Genomic DNA, 18186 nt, shown 5'->3' with positions numbered 1-18186 from the left:
ATTTCCTCCTTGTAAATCTCATATGTCTATCGACTGACTGAAAAATTGTTCTCAGCATTTGAAAGCTTAGCTGTTTTAAATCAACTGCTCTGCTGCAAGGAGGGTCTTTTTCCTTTGTAAATATAGTGCACACTCTCTACAGAATATGGTCTTAATGGCAATATTAAGCATCTTTTCCATTTTTTAATGCAATTGTCATATAGCACTAATCTCTATGCGCTAAATAGCATCAGGAGCATCCTTCTGTGGCACAAACTTGCTACCTATTTCATAAGTTCAGCTTCATGTACGAGGGGCAGTTCTTTTTGTTCTTGGCTTTTACTCTACTTTTTCATACTTATTTTATATGTGATTGGCTATTAAGGACACTTTTATCTGCAGTGTAATATAAAAACAGTGTTTGCAAGAGCAGATGAGGAAAAATAAGCATTCCTTGGTATTACTAATCTCAATTTTTTAAATTAATCTTACAAGGCAGACCCACACTTCAACTTACGTATGTCACTATTAACACAATTTACATTTGAAGCTCTCAAACTCAAAACAACCTTAAGTACAGCCTATTTGATTATGGCTGTTTACCATCTCTGCAAACCCGGTGTAGGCAGGGCTTCAGTCTACCTTCTTTCCCGCCCCCAGATGCTGCCATCCTATGACCAGCTTTCAAATGCGATAGTCTCCTGTCACTTCTAACCCTTACGTTCATTTGCCTTGTCGTACTTCTCTCATAGCCTCTGCCACTTCACGTTAGCTCTCAATGCCATGCTGTGTGGCTTACAGTTTTTCTCAGCAGGCTCCTGCCCTCCCCATCTTCCTCCTCCTGATGGTCTGGTGGTCCCTCGCCTGGCTCATTGCCACACCACTGCCTCCCCCAGCCCCTTCGCTGTGCCTCTGCATTCCCTTGTTCTTTGCCCATCCTTGTGTATTTACATCTTCTTGCTGAGAGCAGCCCGTGGATCCTTCATCCATGACAACAAATGGAGTTGTCAGGCTTTCCCAGCGAGTGAAGGCTTTGGGTGGCAGCAGGCAGAAATTAGGTGCACGGGAGTCTTTGAGAGGGAGAAATGGACAACCCACCACCAGCAGACCATTGTCTCGAACTGCAGCATGCGGTTCCCACACTTGCACCACCTACAGTCAAACTCCGTTCCTTCCATTGGTCATGTATCTTCAGGTCAGGCTGAACCTATAAGACAGACGGCAGAGGTACAGGGCACAGGACAGGTCAAATTCAGGCAGCTTCTTAAGAAACTTTAGCGTCTCTCAAAATGACAGAGTCACAGAGATGTAAAGTGGAGGTCAGAGATGCAAATAGAAATATGTCAGGCTGAGGAAAGGATCAACAACTACATTTTGTGGCAAATAAATGCAAAAGTCCATTTTGATAGGGCAATACCATGTAAATCCCTGAGATTTCCTTTGAATTCAGTTATCAGATAATTCTTCTAGTAATTGCCAAATTGAATTGCCATTTCTTCTAATGAATAGCCTTCTTTTTCAATCTGTTTTTAATATACTAATTCATATCAGTAGTTTGTATTGATTTATTTAATCTTGATGAAAATGTGCCTATCCAACTAAACGCTTCCATCCCCAAAATTTGAGTGGTTCATAATTTCTTTGTTTCCTATAAGTACCCAGTACGTGAAGCTCCTCAACAGGGTCTGTAAAGGCATCTTATGGGGAATATCTTCTGCCTCACAGCAGTGGTTTGCATACTGCTTGTCAACTCTATTTTCAAAAGAGGACTTGTGATGTCTATTGGATGTTTCAGACACTACCTAATACTGACGTACCACACACATTTCACCACTGCATAAAACCCACACGTGACCTAAAGATATATCATATGTCAGTGTTTTTTCTTGTCCTCTTTTACACAAACACACGTACGTACACATGTGAGAGAAAGAATTTTATGTACATTATCATTATAGAATAAGAGCAGATGAACCAACTAGGACAGAAAATAAATGATGAGCCACCGTTGTAAGGTCAATCTGCCTAGAACTTCTCGTGTAGGGAGTACCTAAATCATAGAGTCATAGAATGGTTTGGGTTGTAAGGGACCTTAAAGATCATCTAGTTCCAAGCCCCCTGCCATGGGCAGGGACACCTCCCACTAGACCAGGTTGCTCAAAGCCCTATCCAGCCTGGCCTTGAACACTTCCAGTGATGGGGCATCCACAACTTCTCTGGAAAACCCGTTCCAGTGCCTCACCACCCTCAATGTGAAGAATTTCTTCCTAATATCTAATCTAAAATCTACTCTCAGTTTAAAACCGTTACTCCTCGTCTGGTCACTACACTCCCTGATGAAGTGTCCCTCCCCATCCCTCCTGTAGGCCCCCTTTAGGTACTGGAAAGCCAACCCCAACTCTCTCAGCCTGTCCCCATAGGAGAGGTGCTCCAGCCCTCTGGCCATCTTCATGGCCCTCCTCTGGACTCACTCCCACAGACTGTTAAAGTCAGGCAAGTAAAAAAAGCCCAGGTTCCTTAGAATAAAATTTTAGGCCTTGAAGTGCCTGGCACAGCCTGTGCCCAGGGCCCTGTGCCGACCACACCGGCCTCTGCCTCCCTCCCCTGGGCACACCCTGGGCACCTCCTCACAGAAGCCTAGCAGAATTAGGAAGAACAGTGAAACACCAGCTACTGCCTGTCACATAGTGATATACGATTTTTTTCGTGTAGAGTAAAAATGTTGCTATGTGCCAGGGTAGCTTACATTTAGGAGAGAAGAGCTGGATTGCGTTAAAGCAAACGTGAAGGAGCACTTTGGGGAACTCAGAGAGGCGCATGTGTAGGACAATACAGCCTGCATGCTTTAAGCTACAAAAGGGAGGATTTATTTTATAAAAGATAAATGGCCAGTAAATCTTAAAAAAAATTACTCTCTATAGAAGGACTTTATTGCTGACTTTCCATATGGAATTACTAATCGTAAGAAAGATTACGCTGATTAAACAAAAATCATTTTATAAAAGCTCGTATTGACTTTGTCAGAGAAAGGTGCTTTGCATCTTACAATACTGTTTCTATTGTGAATGTCCCTAACCCTAACAGTAATCTGTTTCCCTTGTTCTCCTGCCCTTCCTTTATTTTCAGAAACCTTTGTACAGTTCAGGATGATTTTTTATTTGCCCTCTCAGGTACATCACAGAGTATCAAGGTTCCTTTTCCTGCTATTAGATCTTGTGCAAAATGGGTATATTTATATAATATAGATGTTCAGTATTGCTGTGCTTAGTCTTTTTTTTTTTTCCTGCAACAGTCTGTTAATGAGACAGTGTGAGCAGTTACTCAGCTTCATAATTACCATGAATATAATGAATAATTACTCATATTGCATACTGTTTCATTTTCAGTAATATTAAAGGTTAACTCATGTGGATGCTATTATATCCCTTTTAAATTGTTATCACTTTTGGCTAGCTATGTCTCGCATGGAGCATTTTGCCAGAGAAACCCAGAGTAGTTTGCTTATCAGACTTTCTATAGGTCAAGCAAAAGTAATTACAATTTATTATTTCCTGCTAATGCAGATGACCTATATTTTCTTTCGATAAAATAAACTATAGCTATTCCTTACCAACTAAAATTAGGTGTGAGCAAGTTTTTTAAGAACTGGCTGAAGTTCATTTTTTGCCATATATTTAAATCGTGCTCTTTAATAGTGAGCATCATGTGGTCAGTCATTTATTATGCACTTGCTGCAATAATCCATTAAGTATCTCAAAAATTGTTCATGTGCATGCTACAAATCCGTAGTTACAAACCAGAGATGGGTCACCCTGTCTTAGAAAGGCAGCCTCAGTACTGGGTATGGATAAAATGAAGTGCCCTCTGTAAGAAATTTAAGGATGCTAATTAGTGTGAAGGCTATGGCATGAACTTTGTGTCACTCAGGACTGCAGGTATTTTTCGTTTAGGTTGTTTGATAGTATTTTTCTAATATGACTAAAGAGTAGAGACCTGATCTTGTTTTTATTATTCTCTCTATTCGAGCAGACAAATCTATTGCTCATAAAGTCTGACAAACTGAGATGGGAACTACTTACTCCCTCCTGAGCTCCATGAACATCATCATAAAGGGCATCATATTTTTTAATATATATATAACCTTTTCTGTATGCAGTACAACTTCTTCCACTTCAGGTAGTGCCACCACAGTTTTATTAAAACAGAACTCCAGGGGAATATTTGAGGAAGACAGAAGTTTCATCTCAGGCAGGCATGCAGAATTGCACCCTTGTAAGAAATGAATGAGCTTGAAAGGAACTTTCCACAACTGCCGGAATGAGAGCTCTGGGATCTCAGCCCTGCTTCCAGTGTTGGTTGAGCAAAAAGGGCTTGGTTTTATTTATTTTCTGTTGACCCTGGGAATCTTTCACCTCTCCCTGCACAGTCACCAGGCTTCAGTGGGAGGAATAAGGAACAGGAGGTGAGGGTTTGAACACAAACAGGCTGAAGAAAACAATTCCTGAGCACACGCTGTAACCCTCGTGTGCTGCTATGCAAGAGTGGAGAATCATTTCTTCCTTCTGATAAGTTTTTGAAGATAATTGTGACTGAATTCAGTGGAATCTAAAAGCACATGACGTGTTTGTGGGACCAGCCCTTTCAGAGTTGTGGTGCCTTTAGATGCCCATCTCTTGAATCTCACAGCGAAGGGTAAACAACACATAGATGCTAATGCCACAATGGCTGCTTGGGTTTAGACCTAACAGAGGAACATTTGGTGCAAAAGAGAGCTAAAGAGTGGTTTTAGGACTCCATTATTCTGGCAACCTGGTGTTCAAAATCACTCTGAGATCCAGGAGTGATTTGTCTTGCCTACAACCAGTTGCCTCCAGTCACTCAACCCAGGTTTTTTAAACAGTCTTTTTTCAGCCCTAAAACTTACTCAATGAACAGTCAGCCATAGCTTTACATGTACTTCTTTTCTCTCTGATCATTTTTTATCCTCCTTTTGAATAAAATACCTCATTTTCTTCTTAGAGAGCATATAAAGCACTTTTTTTTTATTTGTCTAATTCTGCTTTACAATATTCAGAAGGGTTTGACATTCAGCAGTAGATAAACAGAAGAGTTTATTATTGTTTACTTCCAAAACTGATTGAATATAAATTCCTTATCATTACCTTTCAAAAGCTTGTTTATAGTACTCTTACGTTTTTCAGAAGATAGTCCCATTTTTCACTATTTCCTGTTATTTGCATTTTTCTGACCCGCAATTTTGTTTAACAAAAATGAGATACTCTCTTAAAACTGCAGAATCAAAGAGAGTAAATCCATAGGGGACACTTATCGTTCAAAAAAAGATAAATTATTCCTACCATTCTATTGTCTGAGGATAACTTCTATACACCCACACACTCCCTTGAGCCCCTGCATGGGATTGTTTAGGTGTTTTCATTAGGGGATAAATAGAATTAGAGTGCACTGTTTATAGGGACCATTTAAGCGGCATCAAAGGTAAAAATATGACCATAATAAAGAAAATGTAGTTCCCCTGGAATGGTATTATCACTTGGTTTCTCTCTACACATATAATAGGAATGACCCTGCATATCTTTAAAATATGAGTATGGTAAACACAACATTCAGAAAGTTACATGTCAGCATTTCCCACATTAGCTCCAATTTGAGGCAATACCTGGATAAGGAATATGTCATCCCAGTTGTTCTCTATGCTGCTCTGGGAGAAGAGCACCGTTACCTGCTACCATCAGTCCACAGCTCCCAGCGTAATATGGCTTTCATTAATACAGCCTCTTTTGAAATTCCAAAAACTGATATTTATTTTTTTTCATTAAAATGTCTCTGTGTACTTAGGCAGGCATTTTAAAGTGCAGTGGCATGTTTGGCGAGTTGGTGACATATTTGTCAATGATAAGCAGCACGCCTTATCCTGCGAGTGGGCACCTTCCTCAGTGACATGGGTTAAAGATGTGCTCATAGTGAAAAAATGCTACTTTTCAGGTCTAAGTATTCACTAGAAGCAGCCTTCCAACTACAAATGGGTGTAGTCCCACATGCATTTATCCACCAGATATCCTAAGATGGCAATGGAGGGTTGAACAGTTTATAAAAGACATAAACTACCTCCACTCATCCCAGTGGCTCTCTAATCCTACCGAATTCCCAGTGTCCCTGCTTCAATGCTTCAAAAGCAACTGAGGCAGGTGAACGTGCAGCAACGTGTCTGTCTTCCCAGCTGATGGCAAAACAGCTACATATTGAAATATGGGCTCAAATCGGTGGCCTTCCCCTAAGCAGGTTACAAGCTCAGACTCACCTGTCTATAAATAATTTAAAGGGTATAATTTAATCTGAGCGATGGATGCAGTGTGTTTCCCCCACATTTGGTGAGACCACGTGTATCTCATTACTCGCTGTAGTCAGGTGTCACTGAATAAAGTCCTCAAATTTTTCATCACAGAGTATAGAAAAGCACCTTTGTTCAGGAAAAAGAATTACACAAAAGCTTTATTCCAACAATGTCCTGAGAAGTAAGCATACAATACTTAAAATTAAGCAGGTGCTAAAGTTTGCCAGAGTCATGGGGCATCCTGCTAGGAAGCCTTCCCCAATTCGCTTCTATCTCAAGTATAAGACAGCCTGGAGTTAATCTGAGGACTTCATGAACACTGACCTGCAATTCGCTGGATTCTCCTCCACACCAGCTCCCTTTGTGGACACTTTTGACACGCAGTTTGTGAGGTAGTTTACCACTTTTGTGCATTTGTAACCTTCATCGTTGGAAATAGCATCCCTTTGGTGACAAACATTTGATTTTAACACTAAATGCTTTTTTCTTGATCTTGAAGAAGACTTCTTTCACTCCCAACACTGAATGTGCTTGGACTCCTAATGAGGGGAAAAAATAGATCATCTGGCTATAGTGTTTGGATGAATTGAGCTCATTGTGCCAGAAATATTTTAAATTCTGAAATAGGTCCCGGAAGTGAAGCACTTAGGCTGGAAAACAATAAGCAAAACCACAACTGTAAGGGGAAAAAAAAGAGGGAACCTACAAATATGTAGGATATGGAGTGGCAAACTATTTAATTATCCTATGAATTGGCAATGCTGTTAGATATAGATGGGTTTAAAAACCGATGAACTTGCTTTGTCGAGATCTTTGTTACAGAACTCACTGATGCATGACACTGGGCCCAAAAGTGTTTTCCCAGATTTATGTGGTAAAGTACTTACAAGAATAATTATTTATTGTTGAATGTAGTGTTTTAATAGCAGAAGTGTACTACTTTTTCTTTCCATTATTTCGTCAAAGCTTCTTGATTTAATCCAAAGGGGCAGAATTTTTCAGCATTTCAGAGAATTATTTTTTTTTTAATAGAAGGAAACCAGTTACCATGTTATTTTACTTGTACCCTCTCTTCTGCTTACTGATAAGTGGCCTGATCTCAGTCCCACTGAAATCACTGAGATTTCTGATTTTGAATGCAATCAGAACAGGAGCATGCCTGTCATCAGTTTCCATTTCTCTCCAGAAGCAGGTTGTGTGGTAGAGCAGGGATAGGTGCTTCAGCACTCCCAGTTATTAGCAGTGTCCAATTCCGGTGAAAAGAACAGCTTTCTTAAATCAGGGTGTGCTTTGCCTGCTGTTCTCTCCTGCCTAATCATCCCCTGGAATAGCTTTTTTTGGCCCCACACAAAAATAATGAGATCAGTAAGACCAAGGCAAGAGGAAGTTCAGGAGACGTGTCTCATTCTCACCTTGCACAAACCAGATCCACTGCTGGCCGTAGGTGGAAGAGGCAGACTTCATTTTCCTTATTTTCTTATGAATATCCCTGTCTTGCCCAGTCTTTAACTGACAGTAGCAGAGTGACCAGGAAAGCAGAGTGTTATTATGTTATTAATCAAGAGTGTTATTAATCATTTTTAAAATTAATTAATAGTGGTATAATTATTGGCTTGAACACCTTTGTACTTAGACACACTGTCTTTTCTAGGTAACATTTCGGACAAGAATCTACCACTGTAATATCAACAGCCAAGGCGTCATCTGCCTGGACATTTTAAAAGACAACTGGAGCCCAGCGTTAACCATTTCTAAAGTTCTCCTCTCCATCTGCTCCCTCCTCACAGACTGCAACCCGGGTAAGATGAATTAACTTTCACATTGGCATTCATTCACAGTTCATATTTGGTCAGCTACTAGGATGTGGTCCGTGTGCTGTTTTACTGCTACCTCCTAAAAAAAGACAAAAAGGTGAATTTTAAATGCCATTCATTTAATTTAAGACATAGCATAGAAAGAAAGCACAATTTCAGGAGCTCAAGTGCATTTTTAGTACTTGAGAATAAAATTTTTTAATACAAATATTCTAATCAGTAGAAAATACCTTGTAGTAAGCACTAATTTGGATATTACAACCAGGATATTAGTACCAAGAAATATTAATGAGTTAATAAATATTGAAAAGGAAAGCTTTCATTTAAATATGCTGATAATGTGGTCTCTGAAAAGAATATTAATAGTACTGACAATGATAGATGTCTAACACAGACTCTACAAATAATGAAAATTAATTTAAATGAGGTTTATTCAATATCCTGGGCAGGCAGTATGAGTATTCAAAGCAAGCTGTCATTCTTATTAACTAGCATAGCACTTAACCTCTTCCCCCAACTCTTTTAAATTTGTTTTCTGCCATTGACCAGTAGATCTGTAATTTCAGCTTTCTCTTACCTTATTTACCAATGAATGGTTCTGACTGTAGCCTTGAAAAATTGTAGTAGAAATTATGAAACCATGGTTGAAGAAAAAGTGATGTGAGGGTTGTTGCTGGTTTGTTTTTTATTGTACACTTCTGTGTTTTTTTTAATTTGCCATCTAGTTTTTAAACCTTTAGGTTTCTTGTTTTAAAACTTTTCTCCTCAACCAAAGGGATATAAATTGCTTTGCAAAGGGCAGAATATAAGATTCTTGTGTAATCACAGGCTGAGTCAAAAGCTGTAACGGAAGACTGAATTATTTTCAAGCTCAGAATATGGTGAAAGTGGGAAAAAATGCAACTGACTGTTTTTATTTTCATGTGGGTTTGTTACTGTATATAGCATTAAAACTTGTGGCATTCCTTCCAGCGGAGAGCTGGAGTGATAAAGGAGCCCTGTGTTACCACTTCAGACACGTTTATTGTATGTTGGGTGCTCTCTTCTTACATCTCTGAAAGATTGACTTCTCCTAGTATCTATCCCAAAATATCAACATATGCAGAGGTGCCTATAGGAAGCCAGGCAGATGGATGACAAAAGTATAAAGAATAGCAAATGAATATTTGCTTATGTGTCTTAGTGACCAGGTAAAGAGCTAGAGATGCTGCAAAACTGTGTTGGGAGTGAGAAACTGGCAATAAGTATGTGCTCATTTGTGTTCACCTCTCTTTGTGGAGATACAGTCAACTTGAAAGCTGGCCACTTTCCAGTAGTGATTTCCAGATTTGCAATTTAGAAACTTAGTACCTCTGCTGCCCTCTCAATCCTCTTCTTTCCCTTAGTCTGTTTTACAGATGCTGACAAACAAGAGTTTTAGCTGACCAGGTGTGTAAGAGCAGCACTGAAAACAGTTACCCATAATATATTATCGTATGCAACAAGTTAATATACTAAAAATGGGAGGTTATTCTTTCCTTCAGTTTCTTTCAGTTAGTAACCATAAGCATTCTCATGACCGTAGTAAATTAAACAATTTTATGGTGTTCCATTTTCAAACATTCTCTTTAATTATAAGGTAGTTTTGGATTTTGTTACTACGTTATGTTAAAATTTTCCGATGATATTTTTAGGAAATTTCTTAATTTGTATTGTGAATTCCCCTCTTGTGAGGCACCGACGGCAAATAGCTGTGAACTGCTGAGTCATTTTTTGCCTGCCTTTGAGAGTGCCTGTTTCATGTTAGATACTTTTTTATTAAAAAGTGAACTTTGAATGTTAGTTATGTACAACAGAAGGCTTGCAAAAACTTACAAGTTCTTACTTTTCAGCATATTGCCTAATATGCTACAGCTTGTTCTGGTTGTACTACCTGTACCATTGTTTTTTATGACATTTTATCATGTCATAACCAAAGGATTGGTTCCTTGCCATCCAGATTGAACAGGATGGATGGATGGATGGAGATATAAATTACCGATATATATATATCACTGAAATATATTGCATGTATATGTACATATCTAGACACAGAAACATACATATATGTATTTTCCTCTCTGTCAGCTGGGAGTAATTTTCTAATCCCTCAGTCCTCTCTTCATCTAACTACTCTGCCCCTTTCTAAAGGCAGAAACCCAACAGGGGTCTCGATTTGATAAGCAACTTTGAACTCTTTGTTCACCATTCATCAGCCAGAAGCAGATCAGGTCAAATGGAAAGGCAACACTGAATCTCCCGCAAACATAAACACTTGGGATGGGCAAGTTTTCCACCCCCAGCCTCTCTGAAGGGAAAAATCAAGTATCAGTTACCCCCTAGTCTTACATTTATGCAAATCTTCATTAGAACAACAAATAGCAGTAAGAATGGCAGCTAATTAACCCTCAGTCATACACAGTGATTAAACGGAGCTGGAGCACAGCTGCAGCTTCACTGGCAAGCGCTGCTATTCTTCTCCAGCAGGCTGAGCAAATGAAAAGAGGTATTTGCTCCTGCCGCTCCTGTCATTCACACAGTAATCTACAAAAGCCACGGAGAGAGTCTCTTTCCTCCCCGGTTATACATCACCGCCCTTTGTTCCCTATCACTCCAGGCAGGAGCGAGTTTGTCCTTTTTAAACAACTAATACAATCCTTTACTCATAAGCTGTCTCAGACCCTTCAGTCCTGATTATTATTAATTGTCTCTATTTTGCTTGGCAGTATCAGCCAGTAAACTGTGTTAATGAAATGTCTGAATTTTGTAACAGCTGGCTGGGTTTTTTCGTGGGGGGAAGGGGTGCCGTAGGGTTTGTGTATGAGTGAACGTGTGTGAATTACCTGGGAGAGTCAGAGAGCCAACTGGAATGGTATCAGAGAGAAGGGAGAGATGATGGGATACACTAGCATTCAATCTGGGGATTCGTATTTTACTTTAAGGTGGTACTCTGGGGCACAGCACACACCTTTTGCTACAAAGCCGGGCCCGATCCTGTAAATATTTTGGCATGCGCATGAGCAACCCTACAAAAGCTGATAGATACATTCATCTGCATGAAACCCAGTATGTGAGTAAATGCTTGGAGGCTATTTCAGTGCCTGAGCACTGAAAATATTTACTTTCAGTGTTAGCTGCTAGGGCTTGTCTATGTGGGCAGTTAGTTATTTCAGAATAACTCCACGTGTGGACACTCCCCTCTGAAAATTTATTAAATCAAGTCAAGAAAAACTGTCTTACTTGGAGTATAAGTCAACTGTACTTTAAGTATTCAAGTGGAGCCCGGTGAGCGTAAATTCCCATATTGCCTTAATCCAAATGAGCTTTCAAGTGAGGATGGCCCCTGAGGTTTTGTATTTTTACTGAGCTTCAAGTATGAAAACAAATTAATTATTTTTATATTTAGAGAGCTGGTGATGCTGATCTGGGCTGAAATGCTTATTGTTCTCAGTTGGTCATTGCCACCTCAGCCCTGCCAAAGGTTCTCAAGCCCCAGGAGAGCTCTCATTTGCAAATGCTTCAGAGAAAAATTGAAACACAAATGTGACTGTGCTGCAACTTTCCTCTCCGCGTGTTCTCCTTCACACCTTCGAAGTCTGAACTTGGCTGGCCTGGTTATCCCTGATGTCTGAACACTCTAACGTCAAATTGTGTTTGCTTAATGACACACAGCTAAGCCTTGATTAGGACATCAGAACAAAACCTGCTACATCTCCCTCCACCAGCCTCTTCACTTCTGGTGTCATCATCCGCATCTAACTCTTTTCCGTTGTTCCCACACACAAGTTCCACGGCCAGTGGGGATTTTATCCCTCAATCATACCAATGATGTTCCTGCCCTTGTTCCCCGTGTGTCAGGCTGTGCCTGGCTGTGAACTCCTGCCATGGGGATGTTATGGGAACATAACCCCAATATTCAAAAAAGGAAAAAAAGAAGACCCAGGGAACTACAGGCCAGTCAGTCTCACCTCTGTGCCTGGCAAGATTATGGAGCAGATCCTCCTGGAATCTCTGCTAAGGCACACGGAAAATAAGGAGGTGATTGGAGACAGCCAATGTGGCTTCACCAAGGGCAAATCGTGCCTGACAAATTTGGTGGCCTTTTATGATACTGCCACACACTTGGTGGACAAGGGCAGAGCAACAGATGTCGTCTACCTGGACTTGTGCAAAGCGTTCGACACTGTCCCGCATGGCATCCTGGTCTCAAAATTGGAAACTAATGGATTAGATGGATGGACCACTCGGTGGATAAGGAGCTGGCTGGACGGCTGCACCCAAAGGCTTGTGGTCAATGGCTCAATGTCCAGTTGGCGCCCAGTGACGAGTGGTGTTCCTCAGGAGTCCGTACTGGGACCAATGCTGTTCAACATCTTTGTTGGTGACATGGACAGTGGGATAGAGAGCACCCTCAGCAAGTTTGCTGATGACACCACGGGCCGTGGTGCGGTCACCACGCTGGAGGGAAGAGATGCCATCCAGAGGGACCTGGACAGGCTGGAGAGGTGGGCTCGTGCAAATGGCATGAAGTTTACCCAAGCCAAGTGCAGGGGCCTGCACCTGGGACATGGCAATCCCAGGCACAAATACAGGTTGGGCAGAGAATAGCTAGAAGGCAGCCCTGAGGAGAAAGACTTGGGGGTGTTGGTGGATGAGAAGCTTAACATGAGCCGGCAATGTGCACTGGCAGCCCAGAAAGCCAACTGCATCCTGGGCTGCATCAAGAGAAGCATGGCCAGCAGGTCACGGGAGGTGATTCTGCCCCTCTACTCTGTGCTTGTGACACAAAGCTGTGTCCAGCTTTGGAGTCCTCAACACAGGAAGAACATGGATCTGCTGGAACGGGTCCAGTGGAGGGCCATGATCAGAGGGATGGAGCAGCTCCCCTATGAGGACAGGCTGGGATTGTTCAGCCTGGAGAAAGAGAAGGCTCCAGGGAGACCTTGTAGCAGCCTTTCAATATCTGAAGGGAGCCTATAGGAGAGCCGGAGAGGGACTCTCTGTCAGGGAGTGCAGTGACAGGACAAGGGGCAACGGTTTTAAATTGGAAGAGGGGAAATATAGATTAGATACTAGAAAGAAATTCTTTACAGTGAGGGTGGTGAGGCACTGGAACAGGTTGCCCAGGGAAGTCATGGATGCCCCATCCCTGGAGGTGTTCAAGGCCAGGCTGGATGGGGCTTTAAGCAACCTGCTGTAGTGGAAGGTGTCCTGCCCATGGCAGAGGATTTGGAACTAGATGATCTTTAAGGTCCCTTCCAACCCAAACCATTCTATGATTCTATGGGAACCGCGCTGGCTTTGCTCTTTAGGAACCGCTGCCTGATTTCTAGCCTGAACTGATTCACAGGAATTTTATACCCGCTTGTTTTTAGGCAAATCTTATCCTATAGCTTAAGTGACCATTTTCCTGGTTTTCCTTCCCTGTGTACTAATGAAGAAGCGTCCTCTTTCCTCCTGGTCTTTATTTGCTGCACACTAACCAGACCTGTGTCTATTAATCTCCTTCTGTAACTGTGCCTTTCCGTTCCCCTGCTTGTCCTCTCAGCCCCCTCCTGCCCCTCCATCGTGCTGCAATCATCCTTTCTCAACGTGCCTGGCTTGTGTGGAGTTCATCAGGGCATGAGGCATGGCTAGACAGACTAACCCGCTCATCATCACCGTCATCTGGGTTGAAATATTTACTGCTCCCCGCTGGATGTCCCTATCTCACCGGCAAGACCTGTCAAAGGTTATTTCTTTCTTAGCCCTGTCATTTTCACTGTTTGTCTGCTTTCTAACCCTGTTTAGTGAAATGATGGAGAAAGGAAAAGGAAATGGAAAAGGGAAAAAAGGAAAAGGAAAAGGAAATGGAAAAGGGAAAAAAGGAAAAGGAAAAAAAGGGGAAAAAAGGAAGGAAGAGAGAGCAAAAGAAAGAAAAACCTTTTCCTAGAAAAGGGCATTAACCTCTGGCAAAGGCAAGGCACAAACCACTGACAGCAACTGACTGCCCTCTTCCCCTGGGTCAGCAGTGGCCAGGTTAGTTGGTCTGATTCTGCTCTCAGATACTTCAGTGGCATATTGTATTAGCAGTGTAAAGCTGCTTGTCTCTTATTATCTTTTAAACCCACCAGAAAGCGTGAGGCAGTTTGTGCAGTGTTACATGTAAAGTTAGCTGTGAATGTAGTTCAAGATTGCAGCATATGTGTCCTCGCAGTAAATGTACTTGTAAGAGTAAATGAGTTGGACAGATACTGCTACATTACTTTGATGTGAGCCCCATCAATTTTTATAGAAGCTGCAGTTGCTCAGCTCATCTGAAAAGTAGACTACTTATGTTAAAAAACGCATATTGTGGTTTTCAAATGTAATGTACCTTGTTTAGAAGTATATGTGCTGGTGTTTTACAAGTACCACCATGAATCATGAATTTACTAGATGGTTTCATACTTTGTTAACCCACATTAAGTAACGTGGCTGTGCATTTTAATGACTTACATTTATGTAAGCATAGATAAACAAAGTCAAACAAGATCCTAAGATTATAGGGATCTTTACTTGTCTCACTAAGGGACATAAGACATGCTTTCAAGCATTCTTTATATGAGTCATCCTTATGTTTTGCCTTTATTTTCCCCAGAAACTTCATTGTTTTTATCACAGAGTAGGTATAACTGGCAATTTTGAATAATATACTACTGTTGGTTTTGTCTTGCAATTACAAGTTATCCACGTGGTTTGACATGATTTAGGTTTGCCTTAATTTTCTGCCAAAAAAATATTAACACCTGCACCTGCATGAGGGTGCTGGTATTTAGGAAACTTTAGAGATGGGATGCAGTTATTACAATATTATTTTTCCTTTTTCTCTTTTTTTTCCCCCATGTTATTTTCCTAAAGGTTTATAATGTTCTGTACTCTCATTGCTGAGAGTATAAATCCCAGTTCTGTCATCCTTTGCAGAAAAGGATTCAAGAGTGTAATTTAATGCATATCTTTGATCCTCAATGGGATCTGAACAGCACTTTGGAGAGTCACTTTTCAACATAAGCATAAAAGCCCTAAATGCCTGAACAGTTTGCCCTGTTACAAAGCTGCTAGAATTGCTGCTGTCTGTTTCCAGGACCTTTGCAAAACAGGAGTAGGTGGGGAGAGTGAAGTCAGAAAACACGCAAGGGGAAGAATTGAATGAGCGTACCATTCTCAGCCTGTTTCCCAGCACTGTACACTTTCAGAGGGAAGTTGGTGTCCTGCTGCAATGCCACCACCCCATCCCTCACAGGCTTGCATTCAGCAGCTTTCCCTGAAGCTCACTGTTTGAATTGCTCTGGCCAGAGTGCGTACCTGTGTGCCAAGCAGGAGGCCCCAGAGTATAGGCACAAGTGCAGTGTGGGTAGGTCTGGTGTTTAGACTAAAGTTTTGAGCACCTCCACATTTTGAATTTGTGTTCGTATTTGGGAAATTTAAGCTTCATCCTTCCGTAGCAATTCATAGAATCATAGAATCATAGAATGGTTTGGGTTGGAAGGGACCTTAAAGATCATCTCGTTCCAACCGCCCCTGCCATGGGCAGGGACACCTCCCACTAGAGCAGGTTGCTCAAAGCCCCATCCAGCCTGGCCTTGAACACCTCCAGGGATGAGGCATTCACGACTTCCCTGGTCAACCTGTTCCAGTGTCTCAGCACCCTCAGAGTAAAGAATTTCATCTTCATGTCTAATCTAAATCTATCCTCCTCTAGTTTGAAGCCATTACCTCTCATCCTATCACTACATGCCCTTGTAAAAATTCCCTTCCCGGCTTTCTTGTAGGCCCCCTTTAGGTACTGGAAGGCCACTATAAGATCTCCCTGGAGCCTTCTCTTCTCCAGGCTGAACAAACCAAACTGTCTTCATCAGAGGGGTGCTCTAGCCCTCTGATCATCCTTGTGGCCCTCCTCTAGACTCGCTCCAACAGATCCATGTCCTTCTTATGTCCATGTCCTGCTTATGTCCTGCTGGACTCCAGGTAGGGTCTCACCAGGGCAGAGAGACAGAATCATCTCTGGACCTTCTGGCCATGCTTTTTTTGATGCAGCCCAGGCCTTCTGGGGCCTGGGTAATCCATTGGCCTTCTGGGCTGCAAGCACATGTTGGTGGCTCATGTTGAGCTTCTCATCAACCAATACCCCCAAGTACTTCTCCTCAGGGCTGCTCTCAATCCATTCTTAATCCATTTCTATTTCATTCTCAATCCATTAATTCCTTAATCTCTACGAATTTGCGTAAGGTATTGACAGGTAAATCTAGATAGGCCAGTTAGGGAAGTCCCTAGCTGTGCTGCCAGGAGCTCCTGCCCCCTGCACCGCCCAAAGGATTGTCTTCTGCATGCCTCAAGCAAAGGGAAGTAGGTTCATTTAAACCCTCTCAGGGAGACCCATCTCCCACTGGGAGTTGGAGCAAGGCTGCCAGCCTTCGACGTGATGCTGCTGACACATTCCATCCTCCTGACTCTGCATTGGAGTGATCATCTTTCATGCAGAGGCATTAACATCCAAAATTGCCATGGCCACTTGCAAAGCAAGCATGTGTCAACACGTTAGGTTCCACAGGAATAGCTCTCTTTTTTCAGCCGCTAAGCTCCAGCCATACCGACATGCATTTTAATACACTATTAGATGTCCACTGTATCAATAAAAAAGATCTATTTTCAGAATTACTGCGAGATCTGAAAGCGCTAGCCTGTCCAAAAAAAAAAAAAAAAAAAAGAAGTTTAAAAATAAATCTAAGGCAGCTTAATAAAGGAAAATTTAACATAGCTGTAAAAATAAAATCTGTTCCACACTGGAGTGTTTGGCTCCAAGTGGGGATTTGGCTGACTTGTGGTCACAGCTCTGCTGTTTGGCTTCCAGGTTCGAACTTTAAAATAGCTACCCAGCCCCGGGTAATGAAGAACAGGTCTGTGCCCCTCGCCACTCAGCGGACTGGATGTATCTTTTTTTTCTCTCTGTTCTTCTATATATCTGGATCTAACAGGAAGCATGTATAATGTTTCTCCTCATCTGGCGCTTCTCCATAGCAAAGGCTGCTTTCTGTCAGTGCCGGTTCATGTCAGATGTTCCTTCTGCAATTTTTTAGACTTCCCAATTATCATTCCTTCTTTTCCCCTCACCCCTGGTTGTGAAGTGAATTTAGAAACTCTGGATGACAGCAAGTTCAAGGGATGAGCCACTTCTCATTTTCCTCATTCTTGTAATTTTATTCCTTAAAGCCATAATCTGCACGTTTTGCTACTATCAAAAAATTTTGCTTCAGAATCCAATCTGATTTTTTTCCTTCCCATTTAGGAGTTTAACAGCTTTGTTCAGTTTATCAAAAAGGACTGCTAGTCTTTCCTCTGCCGAAATATATTCTGTACTGGTTTGTAGTGAAATTTTGTTTCCTTTTTAGAACATTTTGTCAAGACATATAGAAAGCAGAGGAAAATCATAAATACTCCTTCTGTAATAATCCAGAACATATTTGAGTTGATTTGTCAAATATGATGAATGTTCTGGAAAATGTCTGAAATACTTAGAAGTTGGCAAACCAGTTTTTAATTTGTCCAATTTTATGAGGCTGGCTAAACTCTGCTACTTTTATTCTTCCCTGGCACCCACAGGCTACCAGGTGCAATGTCACAGCACAGTACTATCAGACGTACAACAAAATAATCTCGTTTTGCCATATATCCTTTTTGTAAGCAACAGAGGGTCGTGTAAACAATGAAATTGCTCTGTTGTCTGACATTATTTGTATTCTTTAGCTTGGAGCTGTTTTTCCCCTTTCTTCAGAGTTTGTATACTGTACTCTGTCAGGAAACGGGCAGGTTTCTGGCTGTTTAAGCACAATGGAAAATGCTGTCTTTGTATCTGGAGCAGGAAAATACTCTATGCTGTGTCACTCAAGCATGGCAACAAGGAAGAGATGGTAAACAAAAATTAGAGCGGCGAGCAATCAATTCATGTAGTAATGATTTTTTTGGTTTTTTCTAAGTTCCAACATAACCTTTCTGTCCCTTTTTCAA

At 41.5% G+C, this 18186-nt stretch overlaps 1 protein-coding gene across 1 annotated transcript in view; it reads left to right on the top strand.

Moving 5' to 3' along the window:
• Window positions 1–18186, top strand: part of LOC106885414 (ubiquitin-conjugating enzyme E2 E2) — a 213426-nt gene that overhangs the window by 177616 nt on the left and 17624 nt on the right. The window contains exon 4 of the mRNA XM_014937617.1: window positions 7983–8130. Coding sequence (XP_014793103.1) covers window positions 7983–8130 — 148 coding nt within the window. The remainder of the gene's footprint in view (window positions 1–7982; window positions 8131–18186) is intronic.

This window comes from Calidris pugnax, unplaced genomic scaffold (genome assembly GCF_001431845.1).
Source record: "Calidris pugnax isolate Ruff unplaced genomic scaffold, ASM143184v1 scaffold11, whole genome shotgun sequence".
NCBI lineage: Eukaryota > Metazoa > Chordata > Aves > Charadriiformes > Scolopacidae > Calidris > Calidris pugnax.
The sequence above is the reverse complement of the archived record's forward strand: the minus strand, read 5'-3'. Positions and strand labels throughout refer to the sequence as shown.